At 29.6% G+C, this 23,505-nt stretch overlaps 1 protein-coding gene across 1 annotated transcript; it reads right to left on the reverse strand.

Annotated features, from left to right (window-relative positions):
- Window positions 1-423: 423 nt before the first annotated feature.
- Window positions 424-22,534, reverse strand: LOC132920647 (uncharacterized). The gene is made up of 6 exons (XM_060983194.1): window positions 22,122-22,534; window positions 17,342-17,807; window positions 14,363-14,471; window positions 2,732-3,064; window positions 2,382-2,650; window positions 424-2,041 (listed from the first exon to the last, which is right to left on the reverse strand). Exons 2-6 carry the CDS (start codon window positions 17,794-17,796, stop codon window positions 1,552-1,554), a joined length of 1,656 nt encoding a protein of 551 aa, XP_060839177.1. The 5' UTR covers window positions 17,797-17,807; window positions 22,122-22,534; the 3' UTR covers window positions 424-1,551.
- Between the last annotated feature and the right edge of the window lie 971 nt (window positions 22,535-23,505).

Genomic DNA, 23,505 nt, shown 5'->3' on the forward strand with positions numbered 1-23,505 from the left:
TCATCATCATTGCTTACAATGTCGACGAACCGATGACTCGTTTCGTTTATATCCCGTTAAATACGTGTTGTATATTTGTATATATAGTATATTCGAGACTTGCACACCATTATAATAAGTTATTATATTATTAATAAGTAATAACATAATATAATCGATTTAGCACTTTTAGCAGTTTCAATATTGTTATTGTACGAAAAATTTGTTCCGAAAACGTACGCTGCGTTGTCGTTGTCGACGGTTTCGCAACAATCATTGTCAGCCGAAAAAATATTTACAATATTACGCTTTTGGTAATTCGTCCTTTATAAGAATATACTGTGTCCATACCTACAAGGCTACAAATAAGAGGTCACGAATTCGCCAGCTTCAAGCTCGAAAATTATAGCCCGTACGCGTGTATACGCGTGATAAGAGACAACGTAAATACATAATAGTTTTATTTTGCTTTCAAATCTGTTTGATATATTTATATTAAATTTAATTATACAACGAACAAATAAAGTATACAACACATTAGCAATATTTTTTGTTTACACGATAAAAAAGAAAACTAAACATTATTAAATTACAATAATATTTAGTAAGTATACATACTTCGAAGACAGTAAAATTTTTTATTTTTTAAAAGTAAAGCCTAAGGCAAACAACGTTATTGGTCTAAAAAAAAAAAAACAATCTATAGTAAAATATATTAATTATTAAATTAACCAATTACATCGTGTGTAATATATAGGACCATCAATAAACTAATACTTATTTTAATGTCTTTTTTAAGAAACATCCGTTATACTCCTGATCCCCGTCAGTATACAAACATTGTCTTAATAGATATCGTAATATAATATAAATGCAACACTGCCATAAATAAAATATTGTTAAATAACAAGTAAGCGTATAGAATTGATAAATAAAAAAAATTGAAGAATTCATTATTTAATATTAAAGATACATAGGAATAACATAATATCGTTAAATAGGAATGATGGGTTTTCTTGAACATTAACGATATGATAAAGTAAATATATTAATACTGCAATTATTGTAAGTTAAAAAATAAAATTAAAAATCGTAATAAAAACAATAAAAATAGCGAGAGATAAGTATGATGATTAATATATTGTAACGTAGGTACATCACACGAAAAATCAAGACTTAAGCACCTACCTCTACGTACCTATCGGCTAGTCTACCCACATAATATTATATATCTACGAAGATAGACTTAGTGTAAGTAGCGCAAACAAACTCCGAGTGAACAACGACGGCGTTGATAAAATTTCGTAAAAATAGTTTTCGTGAGTACAGGCACGTCTTTCTATCAACCCCCCTCCCCCCAGTAATGATAAACGAGATATTTGATACACCAGTTAAGTATATCAACAGTAATAACTTCCCCTAAATTAATAATTATAATAATAATAATAATAATATAAACAAACTAAAATTAAAAAAAAAATAACAATACACGTGTTGATGTAGATAACACTTTTGACGGAAAACTTTTCCAAACCTATCTGGTTGCGTGCACATATTACATTATTATTATTTTTACTGAGACTCGTCGACGTGCTTCTTGGAAGACACGCGTCTGATAAGCTTCCTGAACGAAGAAGTCCACTTGGCGGAACGGTTGAATGACGTGGACGACGACGGGCGATGACTGCTACAAGCCGGAGTTATCTTGTTTGGATCAGTTGGCGTGGCTGACGACGACGAGATTCCAGAATCTGAAGAGAACTGGCGGCGGCTTCCGCTTCCGGTGCATTTGGCTGGTCGGCCTCCGATGTCACCACAGACGTCTTCATCATCGCTGGCAGAAGAGAATGCGTCGTCGATGTACGATACGAACCGGGACAGCGATCCACTGGCGACCGACCGTTCTGGCGTCGACGGTGGCGTGTGCGGGAACGAGCACGCAGACAGGCGTTCGGCGAGTTTTGCGCACTCCAGTTCGATGTCAGACGCGGACATCCGGTCGGAGGAACGGCGAAGCTCGTCGAGCGGGAAACAACCTCCGATGAATCTCGAAGTCTTCTCCCTGCATGTTTTGAGGGCCAATAAAAAAAGATGAACATTATAATATATAAATGCTGACTAAGACGGTATATTATAATATAAAAATTTAGAGCGATCTATATGGAAAAAAAAAAAGAGAGGTAGTTGTGAACGCGAAACTTAATTATTTATTGACTAAAGTAAAAATATAGATTTAATAAAATCCTCAAACTGTTTACTATATATAAGTATTAAGCAGCGATATTTTTATCCAACATAAAACAAATGATGTACTTGACAGGTTAATATTGACAAAAAAAAAAAACGAATTTACCCCTAAATAAAATTATCTATTCTTTACTAATTTCGATGTTTGGACTTACCCGTGTCTGCTTGATGTGTACTCTCCAAAGGTAGCTCTGGTATACGAACAAACGGAACACTTCTTGCGCCTGCATGTAGCCAAGTGTTTCATACCTTTCTGCAGCTGACTGTTCAGAGTGGCTGACTGTTTGGCCATCAACTTTAGTTCGTTTACCTCGCGCTCCAGACCAGACACGCGCTTGGCCTTTTGACTGGCCTGTCTGCTGTTGGTGTGATACAAGTCGGCTTTCCGCCCGAGATCCTCCAACACTTCTTTAAGCCTCGAGTTCTAAAATAAAAAAACCAACAAAATATAATTAACAAATTTCAAACATTTTCTGCAAATAATTATAACATATAATCGTTATACCTCTTTTTCAAGGGTGTCCTTTTCGGCTGCAATCTCCGAAAACTGTCTATACGCGTCCATACGCGCTCTTTCCAAGTTGCGCCTAGTGATTTCCGATGATTCAGCCTGCATCCGCAGCTGTCTGTACGCTTCATTTTTCTCGCGCTCCAAACGATCCTTCCACTTGACCATTTTGTCTTTTTCATTGCGCAATTTCTCGCAATCCTCTTCTAATCGAATAACCTTTTCTAGCTGCAGAAATAGTTCTTCTTCTTTTTCGTGCAGTTCCAAGTCCCGGGTCACCAGCTGTTTCTCTAGCTCGTGGTGCGTGTCAATCAAACTGTCACGTTCTGCCTGCAAAACAACGCAAAAAAAACATCGCCAAAGTTAAATATATATATATATATTTATACCCATTATACATAGATACATACAATACTATTATAATAGTATACTCTCAATGACCGTATTTTACCCTCCCTCCCGGTGCGCTTAGAGCCGTTCATCAGAACTATACATACAATAATCAGGTCAACAACGAGCACGGAGTCCAGCGGCACAACGCTACCACTATTTTCCACGCACCGTATAACAATACAAGGAAAGATACCGGGTTTATAATCATATTATATACGTCACGTTTTCGTGTCTATTGTGTGCGAAACTAGCGTTGTAGGCTATTCTATCGATTAATCTACGAGACGATTTCGATTGGTTTCGTTCTTTTATACCTAATAATTATTATTGTTATTAACGTAGAGTCGTATACCGTATAGTTATTATTATTTCGTTTTTATATCGTATACAGAGTGTAACAGAAAAAAACCAATAAAAGTAATTAACTCACTAGGTACCTTGTAAAAAGTGTTGTCATTATTGATTTTAAAATTAGGTAATATATATTTTTTTTAAATGTGATAAGTATTGATTAGAACAAAAGTTATTGAATAGTTAGTTAATAACATTCGTCAGCTAATTCTGTTACACTCTGTATATACAGATAAATTAAACATCAGGCAATTCCCGAATTGTACACAATTGCTCTCACCATCCGATGACAGTTTACCGTTATGGCGGCTACCAATATCGTCATCATCACATCAGGTCGGATCTCTATATATGTCGAGATATTTCATGCTGTACTATTGTACACTGTTAACAGAATACAACTTTTGACCTCGCTATAGTGCCACGATTTTTATTATTCTTTTTAACGCAACACTAGGAATTCTGTTAATCTGCCAAACGATACTTAAATCGGTTACACGCTCGAAATGTTAAAGTGGTGTGTATATTTACTCAAATGACCGCAAACGGTTTATGCATATACCGCACATAACCGCTCTACGCATAATATTATACCACTACGCTGTAGGCTATAACACAGTTTAAAAGAATTACCTGCATATATGTAACATTTTAACGATGGTGATATAACTTAAGTAATATGTAGGTATATGAATCAAAATCATAACATTTAAATTACCTATGTATGTAATACAATGTATATGTAATACCATATTTGTGAATGCGAATATTATAGTGCCTACGTAGAAAAAAAATTTTTAGATTACATAGTTAAGTTCTCAAACTCGTTTGATTTGCTTTATAATTTTCAAATTAAAAACACTGAGATACATCATTGATGATTTACCTTTCTCTTGCGTACACAGCATTATAGGAAAAGAAATGCAATTTTGAATCTCAATTCGAAAAGTGAACACAGGTACTATAGTATATAGAAAAGAAGACAACGCACGAAGTACAAACATTACAAACATGTCTTATACTCTTATAAAATATATAACCGTTTTCAGGAAGTCAGTATTATATGACTATTATAAATTGTATATCATTATCTATTGATATAAAGAAGAATAACGCGGTCTATAATTATTATTATTATTGTAAAAAGCTTTCATTGCTGAGAATATAGAACATATATAGAAATTTATAATGTATATCTGTGTGACTGCCTGTGTTTAAAGAGAACGCACATACGTTTTCTATACAATTAAATTAATTTTTTTTTTTAATTTCGAACACCAATCCAAACGACTTATTTGCGTTTACCACAATTAAACGACGGCAAAGACCTAAATGGAAATAAAAAAAATCGATGAAATACGGGTTCATTTTTACCGCAAGCAAATTCGCGACACCGCTAACTCGAGTCAATATATTATATTATACACGCTTCACGGGACACCACAACCTGCAGTCATTCAATATACTTAATACCTTCCTCGCGAATATTATACGCAGCTAACAAGTGTTATAGCCCACCTACGACTTACGCACCGTCGTTGGTTGCACGATAAAACATATTACATACGAAATACGAGACGAATACGATGTAGTCTTCTTTTCGTCTTGTCGTTATCCAATTAATAAAAATGCCCGTTGAGAATAGACCACATGAAGTCAAACAAGCTACGTACTTATAATCATTTACCGCATGTGTATAAAAACGGTAAATGAAATCTCTGGTGTCATTATATTGTACTTTGCACCGATGCGTATATAAACTGCAATAAATGATTGAATCGATAGTAAACTATTATTATATACGAATACAAGTTTTATCGGTATATATCGAAATAAAACAAAATTGGAAATTTCGTTTGCGATAAAATTGATACATTATAAAAGGTTTTATATATAATTTATATGTCTTAACTTATAATAATGGAATACTCTGTGCAGTATGTTCAGTCGAATCGGAACGGAAATGTATGTTGAGCACGAACTGCTGTGAAATACGTATTTTTAGAATATATCTTGCAGTACGTTGCCCTTTTATATTACTATGAATTCGGGACCTTTACGCAGCGTAACCAACTGGTTTTATTGGAAATATTCAATTTTGAAAAAACGAGCAAGTAGGTCAGTAGAATGATGATTTTGTGGTTTTGGCTCGTTAATATCGATTAATGTCAATTCTTCATTTCCTACGCATTCGAGACCATCATGGAATTAAATAAAAAATAATTACAAAAACAACGTAAATACAAGATGTTTATATAATATATATTTTTTTAAATCTGAATCAATACGTAAATCAAAATCGTGCATTATTGAATTGAGCATTTTTTTGAACAACTCTAAACGTGCTTTGAGTATATAAACAAATTGCGATGTATGAATTCAAATTGTACTCCCACAAAATGTCAATTTACACATATGCGGTACAAAAGAGAACGTCTGTCTGCCAAACGTTCCATATTATATAAATTTTCGACTTAGCCAAATCACGCATTGCCAAGACTAGTTTAGAACCGTTATTACCAATCGTGGCCGTCATCGCATGAACCTTTGTACAGTATAATATAAAATAAATAACATACAATGATCAGATTTGTTCTACAACGCATTTCTATGTTTATAAAAAACCTAATTTTATCAATTCCGGATACAATTCGATTCCGTTTTTGGGTTTATTTTCACATACAAGACGATAGGTATAACTGCAGATAGTATCTACAATATTATGTTAGACGATAGTGATTGGTCGGATGACTACGACACGTGAGCGAGTTTTTCTTTGACTTCTAAAGACACATATGAATATATGATGTGACGTCGTAACCGGAGAAGTCGCCGTATTTGGTATCGGTCCTGAGTAATTAGATATTATAGTCACCGCCGCGTGTGTTATATCGATAGAATTTTTCTTTTCTATCGTATCTCCGATGATATGTATCATAATATCATAAGCTATAACTTATTAACTGTTATAAGGTTAGACACACCAGTATTTCATAAATTTATTTTTATATATATAAACGTGTTAAAACTTAATGTACATAGTAACAATTTATTACTAATAATAAAAGTGCAATTAATACGAAAGGGAAATCACTCGCAAGAGGTGTGTATCCCTACAACTATGTACACGATTTTAGAAAGAAAACGAGAATTTCCCACACACTTCGCAAAGGCGGCCGTAGACTATGACTGTAGTGTCTGTAGGCGAGCGAGTTTCCGGGTCGCGTACATATGTCTAGAGTCTAGACGGTGGTAGCGCAAAGTGTATCGAACTCTCTGGGCGGCCCAGTTCCCTGGATTTTAGTCGTTCATTGTTTCATCTCGACAACAAAAGCGGTTGTTTTCATATGATATTATTAATATTATACTTATACATATACCTGAATTGGTATACATTAGAAGAGCATAATATTATTTATGAAATGGAATTTAACCAACCTAAATATAACAATATATAATATATTATAAATAACTAACGTTCCGCTTTGGGCGGCATAGTCACGCTGTCCCTAAAGAACGCATAACGTCCCGCTTTGAAAAATAAATGGCAATCAGCATTGCATTCTATCCAAAAAAAGCACATACTTCAATATTTAATTATCACAACAGACACTGGTTTATTATGTATACGACTGTAATAAAACGTTTTAATTGTATATAAAAAATTAAAAATAAGAAATAAAAGTCGGGATGAAGATTATTTTACGTTTCATTGAGGTAGGATATTTATAATATCTAAATATTTTTCAGTTTATTTTTTAACTGATAGTTATTGTACTTATAATTTTAACAGGCACATTTGATTATGAATTGTAAAAGGTGAACATATAATATTATAAGTTAGTAATATACAAACATAATAAAATAAAATTAATAGACAAAGAAACGAAATGCAATTATTTTTTTATTTATGTACTCGAAAGTCATCTGAGTGCCAGTTGCATAGATTGTATATTGTGTGTATTGTTTTATATAAAAGCGTAACGTCATAGGTATATATTGTCAAATAGGATGTGAAAATAGCTAGGTACTCACGCATGACGCGAAGATATCATTATTATAAACTCATGAAGATGGATCGGGGTGACCAAAAAGTTTTGTTTTTTTACTGAATATTCTCAACATAATGTGTAGGTATGTGTAGATGTGTATAGGACCTACCTACTTTCCGTTTTATGCACACCTCGTCCATATACATTTAACGTTACATCAATGCGCGGTATATATCATGATGTCAGCGCAAACGACGATTAGACAGTTTTATTATATTGTTTATTCTTTTTTTAAATATTTTATTTTTGTTATCACGACTTTCTAATATACACGACACACATACACTCACACATACACAATGCACGCAACACGCAGGTCGCCACAGCGACAGCGCTGTGCGTGTCCTTTTCGCGAAAGGACGCGAATTGCAAAATCGCATTATTATTATTACCCGTATATAATAAATATATAATATAATATATATAAATATGTGAATAATACAGACAATACTCGTGTTTGTATATACGAATTTGCGGTAACATCGGCGTACCGGGTACAACGGATTCAAATATATATATTATTCTGTGGCCTTGGTAAACACGTTATTGCAATTATGTCCGGTATAGATACGTATTATGTATATACACACACTTCCACTGCGTCACACCGGTGGCTAGGTGAAAAATATAATAACGTGTTTAATGTACAATGTCGAAAACATTATAATGTTTTACATATAATTTTTTCATGCAGCGCAGCGTTATTATTTTTCACATTTTTCACGGCGGGCATATTTGTTTTTAATAGGTAACCGAAACTGACATTAATTTATCGACGTCAACAGACAGGAATATTATTGTTTTAGCGAGTAAAACAAAACGCAAAATAGAATTGTACAAGTATAAGTACTAATGTTAAAATAAATATCCAAACAGAAACAATTGACGGCTAACTAAGCCGAATTTAGGAATCAGGGCCATAAACATCATATTCACCCAGAAGGTTTACAGCGCAATTACACTCGTTTTAAAAATATAAGTAATTAATAATTATATAATATATTACTTTAAATGATATATAGCTGCTTTGTTTACACACATATAATTGCACGCAATATGAACTAGTTATAACTTAAAGACAAAAACAAATTTAATTAATGTAGTTTGTTTTAATTATATTAACTTGTAGTACACCCTTCCTTTTTATATAAAACAGTTAACAGAAAATAATTTATACAATGACAATATAATGCATGTAAAAACATAATTTTATCGATTCTGATGAATAATTCTTTATTTCCAGCATTTTTCTTCTCGTTTACACATTTTATATTTTCCCCTGCAATAATTCAGTCCTATGTAATTATGAGAAGATTGAGGCAAAATTGAAAACAACTCACGATACTAGCACTGCTTTCGGTATAAATAGAGTGTGTGTTTAATATTCAATATATTGTTGTATAACAAACAATATCTGCGTGTAATATAATATTAATATATATAAGAACGTCCTGGCTGATCGCGCTTTTCAACTAGGTTTGCACTGCACGAATTCCCATTAATGTGTATACGGTATGTCGAACTACTAGAAATGATTGTTTAAAAGTTTTTACTTGAAAATATTATAATCGATTTTTTTCTCATTTTAATCTTTGTTAAATCTGTCACATCACTACCACCAAAACATATTTTACTACCTATTAAGTTATTATAGTATTATTTACGATATTTGTATATACTGTATGAATGTTCGATCATTAAACTTAAATCGATGATTTAATTGGTTATTGGAACTTTGTTGCAGTAGGAACACTATGAGACATATAAGTTATAACTTATAAATCACTTTGAGATTAAATTAATAAATTGAGTTTTTACACATTTTTACACAAAACAAACAACTATATTAATCAGTAAAATGTATATTGAGATAAGATGCATTGTTTTTATTTATTTCTGAAAAGGAAACAAATTTAAATAAAATTAGATTTTATACTTATTTAATTATGGAAATGTGGGCACATTTTATTAGCATCGGTAAAATAGAAATTAGAGGGTCCGCAGTTCATGAAATTTCTTTCAGAATCGTGACGGAAAAAACAATTGACGCTAATAATACAATAACTTTTGTAGTAATGTACAAGTTCATAACTAATACATAGATATGAGTGCTCGCTTGACGTACACGGTACCTATATATATATTATTATGTAAACAGTATTAACGTAGCGCGCACAGCCGAAATACTCTATTGTCAATTTATTATTTTTGTATACGTATTGGCGTATTACCTACGTACGTAATTTTTTAAAATGAGAGGAACGATAATATAATAATGTCCTCAAGTATATTATTTAAAAGTAGACAGTAGTTATTATTTTTTTTTTACCACTTTAATTATTAACGGCATAATAAGAATTAATAACTAATAGTATAATAATAGAAATCTGTAAAAACACTTTCAAGCTCAAAACTATACAATACCATTATTTGGACACGAAACACGATCACAACTCATAACTATTACTACTATAATATATATATATATATATTACTACTATATAGTATAATTTAGTACTCCAGTACCGTACTGAGTACTGAACTACAAACATGGTCAAATCTTATGTTTAAATGCTTTCATTTTGTTTAAAGACCGAATCATCTTGCGCTTGTCTATTGTTCGTATAATATCGTAATATCGTATACTGATTATCATATGGGCGTTTGAAGAAACGGAAGTACCTACACGATTTCCCGTTACGGATGCACATCGAATATTTGAATAATTTAACTTAAGTGTATTCACGACATAAACATTCTAAAATATCTCAATGGGATTTTTTTTTTATCTACACACGATTTATCATGCAACAAAAATATCAATACATCGTTGACCACGGAGAGTTCGTGCACGTTTCACAGTGATACAAAATAAGTGGATTAACAATTAACATGTAAAATGTCTCAGATATCACTGTTGATAATAATTATTTATTATAGTATTGGATTGAGAACGTATTGATTTCGATTCGAAAATTATGCAATTCTCTAAGTTTAAATTATATTTGAACTTTAACACATTTCGAAATTTAGTTATTGTATTGATTATATTGGCATCTGACATCTATATCACCATAAAAAAAAAACAACGAATATTTTTGTTTATTTTTTAAATTTTAATATGAATGACAACAGATTCAAATTGAAAAAAAAAACTAACAGAAATATAAAATTAAAGGTTAATCTCACGAACAAAACACAGATAACAACAAATATTAATACATACAATTCTAGTAAAATGTTTCAATATTACCTGAAGTACAGAGATTGGCAAACGATATCCCTGAATGGAAGTGTATTGTGAGACCCGAGGTTAAAATATTAAATAAATAATAATAATTAATAATTTTTAATACAATTATAAATAAACATTATTTACTCTTTGTGTACTTTACATTCTTTACTAAAAAAACATTTTCGTGTATCTATTTCACTATAAAATTAAAACCATGAAATATACCTGTTTAAATGTTTTTTGAAATATTACTTAGGTACACCGAGGTCTAATAGTTATCATCAATTTATAAATAACTATGGGATTATATAAAAGAAGTAATAATATTTCAACATTATAATAATTTATTATAAATAAAAAATAATGATCGCTAAATGACCTGATTTTATAATAGTCCAATTTTATTTGTCTATGTAGGCCACTAGACATTGTTATAAATTTATAATCATTATGTTCGTAAATTATTTTATTCAAAATTATTGATAGATTTGATTAAACTAATTAAAAATTGAATTACAAAATATAAAAATATAAAAAATAAAATAAATATTATTGATCAGTAGAATAACTGAAGAATATGTAAAACAAAAATAAATTAATACGACTAGAGAACTTTGAATAACATATTAAAACATATTAAAACTAAATGCAATTATAATATAATATGTATACATTTATGTTTATAAATATATAATTTTAAATTCGTTCAAACAATAAATTAACCAGTAATAATTTATTCAAATAAATATTTAGTAGGCAGTATATTATTAAAAAAATACATATAAATCAATAATAATATTTAAAACAAATAACAAGATGATGATGATAATAATAATATGTTAATCAAACATTTAAGAATCATAATTTTCTTGACGTTTCTTTTACATTAATTAAGTTATAAAATTCGATAAACTGTCAAACACGAAATATTGAAGCACTATATCCAGACGCCCAAAATAAAAATCGATTTATTCGTTGAGCATGTACATGTTTCATTCATTGTAATATAAGAAATTACACACTAAAAACAGAAACGACCCACCCCGGTTAGAAGATAAATGATAGCTTGTCGACTTCCCGCACGTGTATGTTAGTAGTTTTTCCGAACAATTTGGGTGGAGCACTAGCTACTTTATTTCAAATACATACTAGTTGCAACAAACTTTAATATGATGGAAATATTTTTATCCATTAAGAGGAATACGAGCCATGGAAGTATGAGACCCCTTTATGTAAATGTAATTTGTATAATAATAGAAGTAATTTTAGAATGGGAATTGAAAATATTTGTTTATTTTCATTAAAATTATATATTCGAAAATAAAAACTAATGGACGTTGACCAAATAATAAAACATTATACATAATGCATACCTATTCAATATTTAAAAAATTAAAATGTTCAAGTAACAGTTGATATTATCGTATTATTTTAAAATTACGAATAAATAATACACGACATACCTAAATATTATTTAATCATTCATACTTTGTTGGGACAATATTCAAATACGGTCATTTAACATGTATTTTGGTCCAGTCAAATTATTATAACAATCTATTTTTATATTTGTGTAATCTACACTTGTGTAGTTAAATCTTAAGCTATTCGTTTTGTAAATCTAAAATAACCATTTTATATTTTTATCATAATTTTCCGACGTTATTCAAGAGAAAAACATCTTATAATTGGTTATTAACCAATGGTTAATTTAATTGTATAAGCTAAGCATTGTATTTGTGAAACATTGTGAGATCGGCGTCTAGGAAAACGTTTAAAATTAAAAGTGTTTATAATTATTTATAATATATTTCCTCGTATGTCACGTTGTTTACTACGATAAGTTGTTAACAAAAATATCTTTTTCGTTTTTATTGTCTGTAGTTTAAAATAATTATGAAACAAATGGTTACAAAATAGTAAATACCAATATAGAATTCGTAATGTATTCGTAGAACCCGTACCGCTGAAGTTATGCAGACATATTTAATCATTTTTATTTTAGTTTTTAAAATAATTTATTTAATTTATTATAATCTGGAATTTAAGAAATTGAATAACTATTACATTCATAACCGTACAAAGAAAATATAAATATATATATATATATATACAAAATGGCAAAACCCAGGCTTCAAAAACCAAGCTCAATCAATACGTAGTTTTCAAAATGTTTGACAAACATACTCAATATATACAATTGAATTCACATCGAATTGTATTTTATAGATTATTCACAGCGACATTTAATACTTTCTTTGTACTACGTAAAAAGGTATAGAAAATAAAAATAAGACCTCTAAGCAGTCTAAGCGACTTTTTACACGCGTATAATAAAAATGAAACGCATCCTAACCACCGTCACTACCGATCATTTCCCGATACGGTATCCATTTCACATACGTGAATCCAGAGCCGCCTGTTTCTTTTGACGTTAAATGTGGGTCACGCAAGAAGCTGATCTCTCGGCAAAATGATTGTGTCAGTATATGCCCTAAAGGCAGAGTACACACCACAATCACCACAACTGCACACACACCGGCCTCACCGCCGTATTACACTTCACTAACTAGAGGTTATAATTATTTCTTTTCGTTCTTACTGCAGTTCCCTTACGGTCGAGACCCTCAGCGGATTTATCCATCGTCGTTTTTGCCTTGGAAACGTACGCATCAAGGAGACTCGTGTGTTATAATATAATTATTCATTCAAAAATACTTTTTTTTTTTAACGATATTGTATAATAGTATAATACCAATGACCGGGGAGAATAGGTCAGCAAACACCATATACACATAGTCATTATAGCTGAGTACGAAAAACTTATCGATAGGATTTCCTGATGGAGAACGGTAGAGGTAGTAGGTGCCCACACGAACAACTCTCACTTCATGTTCACAGTAGTTACATAACGAGTGGACAACAATTACAATTTATTACTACTTGCCTTCGTTGATTATTATGTGAGCGTAATGATACATTTATTTTTAATAAACCACGAGGTTGTTACTTTTTTAGCGTTTCTCGTATTTATTTGCGAATTATTTAATAACAAACGGTTTAATTGTTTCAAAAATGATAAGACCTGCCTACCTGCCACATCATTGGTCATATGTTACGAACAGGAAGTTAAATCAGTTTTTCTCCGCTTCGTCGGTAATCACTAATCAGTATTTTTGACACTCGAGTTAATATCTACAATTAGTAGAAACGCCTAGTATATTGGAAACGACTAGAAGACAACATAATATAATGTACTAGGCTTTCTCCTGTTTTGCTTATGTGCGTAATTATTATTGCCGATGACCTAAATACAGTATTAGTGTCATCGAGACCCACCACTATGTAGAATCAATGTTTAGGCTTAGTTTAAACGAATATAAGAATCATCTTTGGCCTCCTAATGCGCGGTTTTATATCATTGTGGGTGTTGTCGCACAAACCAAACATTGCAGGAATAGTGAAAGTGCTAATAACCACAGAATAACGAATAAAACAAAATATAATAATATGTACGAGTATATCGACCTATATATTCGTTCCGTATTATTCTAAACTCGCCGAACAATAGTCGCATATGGGAAGAGAAAAACTCACCTTAATTTCATGATATTTTTCTTCCAAATAGTATGCCAAGCTTCGAGCTTCTTCGTATTTTCGAGATATATCAAGATACTTTTCGTAGTGACGTTTGAACAACACAAATCTGAAATAAAATATGAACCTGAATTAAATCTTTATTATTTATCATAAAAGTTGACGTTCATTACAAATAAAACGTTACAGAGAATGAAGACATCCAATCACAAAATGAATAATAAATCATTAAACAAAAATAAATAAATCAACGTAAATTAAACTTTTTTGTCTATAAAACATGCATAACTCTAATACGAATACATTTTTGCAGTTCAAGTTTTAATGAAACTTAATAGCCTTTTTTGCAAAAAACGTTTGAATCATAACAAATGTTTTTATTATAATTTCTAGTTTGATACACTAGGTGTCTAATTCATTTCTGTAGTATCAATATGTACTACTCACACGCGTTTAAAATTGTTAGCTTAACATTTTTATTTAAAATAAAATTTAAAGCTATAATACTACTCTAAACCAGCGTTTCCCAAAGTGTGTTCCGCGGAACCTTAGGGTGGGACAATCTCAAGGGTTCCGCCAGATGTATGTGATTATTGAGAAAATTATTTTATATTATATTTGGATTATTTATATTATTAAAAATTATTATTTTAAATTATTTAAAGAAGGGGGTTCCGCAAAACACAAATTATTTCTCAAGGGTGCTGTGGTCGTAAAAGTTTGGGAACCGCTGCTCTAAACAATGTTCCTTAGAAATAATTAGATAGAATTTCTTGGGAATTTATCTACCGGAAATCTTATTATCGAATTAACCTTGTGATTTGATATCTCGTGAAACATGAATGAACTCGACAGAGCAAAACCGCATGTCTTGTAACAATTTTCACCTTTCAGCGTTACAATTTCATAATTAGAAAATAATGTATTAATATATAACGGGTTTTAATTTAAAAAAAGTCATATAGTTTATACACATCAGTAGATCGATACACATTATATAGGTACGCAAAGTACTAAGAACATTCTTTATATTATCCTAATAATATATATATATTAGGATTTAGGACATCAGGTACTATAAAATAGTTTTATATTTTTATAACGTATTATACAAATCATTTGATATTTATCATGTAAGTAATTAACACAAACAAAAATGAGACTAAATAATAAATTAAACTAAAAAAATTATAGTTTTTATTTTGAAGAATATAGTATTACATTATAAATATCTATGTATAAAAGAAGCTATTATTATTCTATAGAATAATAAAAGTTTTAATATTCTCATATACGCGTAAACAAAATTTTTTTTAAATAATTAGGCAATTTAACCTGAATATACATAATACCTAAACTATCAACATTTTATAGCTTACAAGAATAAATAGGTAGAATAAACTTTAATTAAAATTACTCATAAAGGTAATAAAAATAATGAAGTCATTTTCTTTTTTAAATTATGTATACTACAACGCATTATAATTATAGTCACAGACGGTATTTATAAATATATAATATATATGGCACATTTAAATTTAAAATTCATATTAAATATCGAATTGAAAATTTTATGTTCATTATTTCTTGATTTTTATTACTAATTTAGTATGTGCTGTGGCTATTGTCATAAAATTCAAAGTAATATTAGTATATTACACAATGAAATGGTAAATATTTATGACAATACAACAATTCGGTCACACACTTAATTGTACCACTCACGTAATAATTTATTCAATTAATAGAGCCACACAGATAAAATTAATCGTATTTAAATATTTAGTTATTTTTAAATTAAATAACCAAATAGCAATATAACCAAATATATACTTTATTTTTTCTTCGGGAAATGAAAAAAATGACGCAATTATTGTTATTAATGTATATTTGTAAATGCAAGTATTGAAGTACACATAACATTCCATTACAGATACATTTGTACTTATAATTTATTATAACACACTTAAAATCGTATAATAACGGGATAAAAACAAGTAGTTAGGTGTTATTATAATTTATGGTTTGGATTCCGAAATAAAGAATATTATATTGGTTTAAAATTATGTATATTTTTATGTTTGTAAATTGTTGTAAACAAAAGAAGAGATCGCCATTAATTTTATTAAATTCAAATCTAAAGATTATTTTCAAATATTTGGTCATTAATAATTATTTACAGCACACCTTACCATGAAACTGGTCAAGTTAGTTAGATATTATTAAAACTCTGAGGTTATAAACGTGTTCGTCAATTCGTCATTATGCTCAAGGATAATATTCATGTAGTCATACAATAAAAAATTGCTTATTTATTTCGTACAGTTGTAACAAATACTTTGAGAATATTGAATTACATATTACATCTTATTAGAAATAGGTATCGCATTATAGTATATGCCATAGGAATAAAATTAAAATATAGGTACTATACTAAGATTTAATATAAACCATTAATATCTCAAATTTACCATGTTCAACAAAAATGTCATAATGATTAAAATAATATTTATGAATAAAAACAATGACAACTAAAATAATTGGAAGAAATAATTGTGTACCTATGAAAAGATAAGGGTGTATATATTAATTGTCATTTAATGTTTATTATTTATGGTATTAAATGAAAAAATTAATTTAATTCTAAAAAATTGTATTAGGTAATTGCAATATATTTTAAAATTTAACTAAAATGTATAATAAAACATGCAAAGAATATAGTTGTTATTCAATACTTTTAACAAACCTAGCTTTGATGACACAGCCATACAGAAATTTATTCAAGTTTTATGAATTTATTAATATCTAGTTTATTTAAAAATGTTTACATTAACAAAAATACTTTACGAAAACTGTAACATATTAAAATTCAATTAAATTCTTAGCTAAATACATAAAAAAATAATTTGTAATAATAAAAGAAGCAAACTTAGTTGTATTTATATAATATTAATTTTTATGTAAACTGTTATTCATTACCTGTAAAAGTCATTTTGAGATATGATGTCACCAATGCTATCTTCTGGGTCAATGCGATCAATTACACTACTTCTTTTATTAGCACCCTCTGATGAAAAATCTCCAGTTAACTTCAATAGCGGTGTTTGATTTGATTCTGGGGCAATGATAGGAGATTCATAGCAAGCCACAGATATTCTATGATCATTAACTTCATCGTCATACACCACACATGCATCTTTTTGAATTTGAAATGCAGCATCACTAATACCATGCTGCATATCAGGTGGAGTATAAGGAGCACCTTGTAATATTAGATCATCACTACGGCTATGTTTGAGTTCACTATTCATACGAAAACTACTACGTGGACCAAGTACTGGTGAGAGCATCCCACATCGATACACCTCACGCCGAGGAGAGTTATCAGCCGAATGTACCATTATATCAGCCATAGTATCTCGTTTACAACTCATATGGAAGGACACTAGAATATAAAAGTAAAAAATTAAATTAAATAGTACACTAAAATTATGTTAAAATAACAGATAATAATCTAGTTTTACATAATTTTTACTTAGGTATAAGTTATGAACAATAAGTTAACACTTATCTTTAATTGAATGAGTTTAAATTAAAACAAATCTGAAAATATATTTCTAACCTACCTATTTAAATATGTACAACTGGTACACGTAAGTATTAAGTATTATGATGATTTTATGTCTCAATTGATTAAATAATAAAAATTACAAATTATAGCTATCAATATTATTCTGTAAATTAGGTCATTCAGATAAATGTAAAAGTCCACAGGGCTGTTATTTAATAACTGGTAATTACCTATTATAAAACATGTGAAAGAATACCTTGAATAAGCAATTAATTTTACAATTTTATTTAAATACCTATTCAATAATTTATCACCTATATTTGAATTTTAGAATGTTAAGTATGAACTAAGAAACATCATCATTAATGATATAGATAATATGTCTCAAAATCTGAAATGTAAAGTGTATATCTAGAGAGAGATAGGTAATCAATATTTTCAATTTATTCTTTATTGAATACATTAGCTACCTTCTTATTCAAAAGTATATTAAAATAAAATATAATAGGCTAATTCTTTAAATTCATAAACTTGTAGTTATGATAATTCTAAAATTACTTATTCTATGCTTGCATAAGACAAAATAAATATCATAAAAAAATTCAATTAATTATTTTTGTTATCATAATGCAAAATTATATCTTAATTAGTTTATTTCTGAGTTTTTTTTAGTGATCTTCTAATTTTTTTTAAGTAGATACAACTAGAGAAAGGATATAGACTTAGAGAAACTAGGGATACCAAATTGGGAAGAAAAAGTACAAATTTGAGAAGAATGGAAGGAAGTGTCGGTGGCTGCAAAAACTTTTAAAGAGTTGTGATGCTAGGAAGAGAAGAAAAAGAGAGATATTAGATATTATTATTTTGTCTTATTAAATTTATTAATTGTTTAAGTGAATTACATAAAACATAAGCACTTAATAGTGTATGCTTGATTATTTAATTTAAATTTTAGGTACCTATTAAAATGAAATTCTTATATAGAAAGTAATATATTTGCTAGGAACTATCATAATAATTTCTATATTTATGTATTACACAGACATAACAATTTAATAATACTAACACAAATATACTGAGTTAACTATTTGATACCTATTGGCTATTACCTAAATATTATAGTTCAACAAAATACAATTTGGACATTTAGTCATAACTATCTTTGATCTATTTAATTAAGTTCTACATATTGACATAAAGTACAAGATTTAGAATGAACTATTTTATAATTAGTGCCAAACTGGGTATAATTTTTATCCTGATAACTGTAGTTAATGATAATTGACAATAGTTAAGAGGACGTCTCACCATAGATAATATATGCGTCTCACCCGCATGTGTTGTCTTCGTCTTACAAACATACGATATAGTAAATTTTTATTCACCAGTTTCAATAGTGTGCTTTTAGTTTTAATATTAGAGTGAATTCACATATTATCAAACTTTTAGGCAAGAACATTATCTGTGTTCTCTCATTGGTTTTTTACGATTTTTTAATTTTTAAGTGAATTATAAGCATTTTAAAATATTAAATAATTTCATACTCATAACTCACCTATTAAAATTAAAAGCACACTATTGAAACTGGTGAACGAAAATGTACTATGTCCTACATGTGTAAGACGGAAACAACATATGCGGGTGAGACGTCCTATTATATTCTCGGTTATATTACAATAGTTTAGACATTTTTTGACAGCAAGCCACTAATTATTTTCAAAAAATACATTACATACTTAAAATGTGTTTGTAAGCTTCAAATTAAGTGAAGGCTAGCTGCACATGGTTAGCGGGCTGAAAACCCTGCTTATATAGTTAGATAATAAATAGTCTAACTGCATGTGTTTCTATTATATTGTAATCTAATAATATAAATTAAGTATTGAAGTATAATAATTGTGATCCCATTAGGTTAGAATAGATACTAAACCAGAAATTTATTTTTTGGAAAAAATTGATGGAAGACATAAATAAACTGTTTTAAAATATCTGCGTTGTGTGTGTATAGGTAAAATAGTGCGATGGTAAAATCATAGTATAGTAAAAATTTGATTTAACATCATTCTATGTTATCCGTTATCATTATAAAATATGCAAATGCAACTGGCATTCTCAAATCATACACTAGAAGGTGATTGGAAAATCGGAGAAACCATGTGCATTCAAAAATTTTAATTATATGATAGCCTGTAATTTATTATGTACATTAAAATGCTTGGATAGATCAAAAAAAAATTCAGGTTGGGTTCTATAATGTGTTTGTACCATAAAGGGATGCACTGCATAGAGCTTATTATTGGACATTAATTGAAGCAACAATAAAATAGAAATGTTTAACTCTAAATCTATATGTTTATTTTAAAATTTCTGTTAACTATCATAGTCCAGTCCTGATGTTGACATTTAATTAAGTTTCCATTATGTACACTTTCAAAAATGTAATGTACTAGGTATTTACTCAATTTCCAATTAAATATAATGATAGGTTACCAATAAACTATAATATTATGATTTGTGTTATATTTCTTAAATTAGGAATCCTAATCCTGAAATTGTTGCTAAAATAAGAAAAAGGGTCTATACATTTTAAGGTTATGTCACAGTTATTGAAAAATACATCATCATAATAATTATATTATATAAAATTTGCTGTAAACCATTTTTATACCATTCTAGTTGGTAACTGTTTTTAAATTTTGTTATTGTTAAATGTACATACAGGTTAGTGTCATAAAAAGTAAAAATGATTTATTTAAAGTTGAACTTTTTCATATTTTGTTAGTTTTTTAAATAATTTGGGTATAAAAAGAATTTTAAAGTATAAATATTTATTTAACTGTTAATAATTTATTATGCAATGTTATTTTTATTTTTATTATATTTAACACATTTATTTATTTTTTTGAAAATAATGAAAATAAAAACACAATTTTAGTAGAATTTTTAGAATTTAGATCCTTAGAAAGGCAAATTGATTTTATGATTTAATTAGTGGTTTTCTTCTGATGTTTTTTTCTATTTTCTGCCAATACAACTGGTCAAAAGTGGTATGTTATTGAAAATATATATCCAAAAATGCATTTAAATTGTACAATAGGATTCTATTTGTTTACTTAATCTTTCTTTGAAACCAACTAGGGTTAACTGAATAAAACTAATATAATAAGTACAAAATATACTAAATAATAAACCTACCTAACTGTGGAAACTTTTGGTAAACTAATAATTAATAATATATACATTATACTTACTCATATTACACTAACAATACCTACTAATTATTGAAAATTCAAGAAAATGATTATCTAGACATAGTTGTAATAATGTAATAATATATTATAAATACTGAATAAATACATTATATCTCATAGAAATAAAAGACTTTGTTCTAACTGTCCAACCTAATTTATAATTTTTAATTATAACATTTATCATTTCCTAGGTCAGGAATGTTCCCACTGTAGAACGCATTAACATAGTGTAAATACCTACAAAGCAATTAATTTATAAGGGAATTAATTATTATAACTATCCTTAAGATATCTTTAATTTTGAAATATGTTTTGATTTAAGAATGCATGTGAAAACTTATTACTGTAGTAAAAGAGATAGGTAAGCAACTCGGTAACCAACTTAGTATATTATACATCAAACTTTAGAGTGACATAACTATTTTTCTGTTTGCTTTGTGCAAGTCTCAAATGATGCGAACGTTTGTCATTTAATTAAATGTATAATAAATATTCTCAGTGTTAACGAGTAGTGCAAAATTTTTTGAGAACGTTCAGTAATATAACAGTTGCATGTCATCTAGCTGTCATTGGTAACCGAGTGCTAACATTTTCTGATGGCGAGATAACACAACTATACCTATCAACTTATATTCCTCTACGACAGGCTGGTTTTTGATCAGCAAGATTGAAAACTATATAGGTAAGTACTTGATCTTGGTCCCTTCAACATTGTATTCATTTAGAGTTTAGACGAATAATAAAAAAAAACCTAACATTATCGCGTTATCTTTTTTAACTGTATAGTGTGGAGTTGAAGTTTTCCAGAACGATTTAGGCCACCCGCACCCCTGATCCGCGATGTGCGTAATGACTGACACATCTGAATCGACCACGGTAATACATAAAGCATCTCGCACCCTATCATCCGCGCCTAGATAATCGAATTAAAACTCACCATCAAACGTGCGACGTTCCTGTTACTGGTCAATCGATCGCCGCGGTCACCACGATGCGCGCACACAACTATTCGACAGTGTCACGGATTCGCACGGCGGACGTGTAAAATTATTATTATCATTTATCAACTTGTCCCGCACATCGGGTGGCGTAGACGACGGAAACGACGACGACGCGACTAGCAGAATCGAAACGCACTGCACACTGCAGTGCACGGACACGACGGCGCGCACGGGCACCTCGACACGGGCACAAACAATTGTGGCGGCGATTGTTTTTACGTAAGCGTGCGTGATGATCGATTTTTTTTACGATAATTGCGCGTGCAAAAAAAAATCGTGAAACGCCTTTTACAGTTATACCGAACCCCAAAAACATACACTTTGACTGGTTTGTCTATTCATATTATTCTTACGACGGTTTTTCGACTTTTTGGATTGCGTTTTCTGAAGTCGCGTTTGTTTATTTCATTGGAATCTGCAAACTGAAAAGTTGCGACTATCGTGTCGATAGCACGGCTATAATATGGTATCTATGGTCGTGGTTGACGGCAATGTCTGATAAGGGAATGAAACGCATCATGGCAGCGCGGATCGTCGTACTAATCGTACTATTGCTTTTGTGGTCGTGTGCGTAAGTTGTGTTGCCCCGCGACCTTTTGTCCGGCGACGACAACACGCCGAAAACGCTCCGTGGCAAACGAACCCCACCGGACATCGCGTCGTCCACATTCGTATGAATCATGAACACTAGAGAGTGTTGATGGAACGTTTGTTTAATGTCTATATGACTATATTGTATAATATTATATTATTTCGAAAGATGGCACTGGTAATGTCTAAAGCTGTGTAAAATTTGGTAAGTTTCAATATCCACTGATAAAATAAACAAATGTTGTTATTTATTTTATAATATGTTCATGAATAAATCTTCAAACACGTCTTGATGTATCGTTAAGTGAAATTCGTAATATTATATCATATTTTCGTGATCAATTAAAATTTTTTTGCACTATAACCGAAATCGTTGCAAATTGATTGTTGGTTCACATCATTGGTAGAATAATTATATAGAGAATATAGTATTATATGAAACATACTAAAATGATGCAGAACTAATAAACATAGCCACAAAGTCACACAGATAATACCTATGCGGCTATGCATTATTTTTATGTATTACTGTATTAGCTGTGCCTCATTAATAAATTATTATAACCACCATTAAAACTTAAAAGTATTAAGTATGCAATATGATTATGATTTAAAATTTAAAATTATCCATGTGTAGTTTATATATTTAAGAATCATTTAATATAACCCAAAAGACATTGCGAATCTTGTTAATCTAGATCAGGGGATAGTTCCTACTAGAGACAGTTC

This window comes from Rhopalosiphum padi, chromosome 2, assembly GCF_020882245.1.
Source record: "Rhopalosiphum padi isolate XX-2018 chromosome 2, ASM2088224v1, whole genome shotgun sequence".
NCBI classification, from domain to species: Eukaryota; Metazoa; Arthropoda; class Insecta; order Hemiptera; family Aphididae; genus Rhopalosiphum; species Rhopalosiphum padi.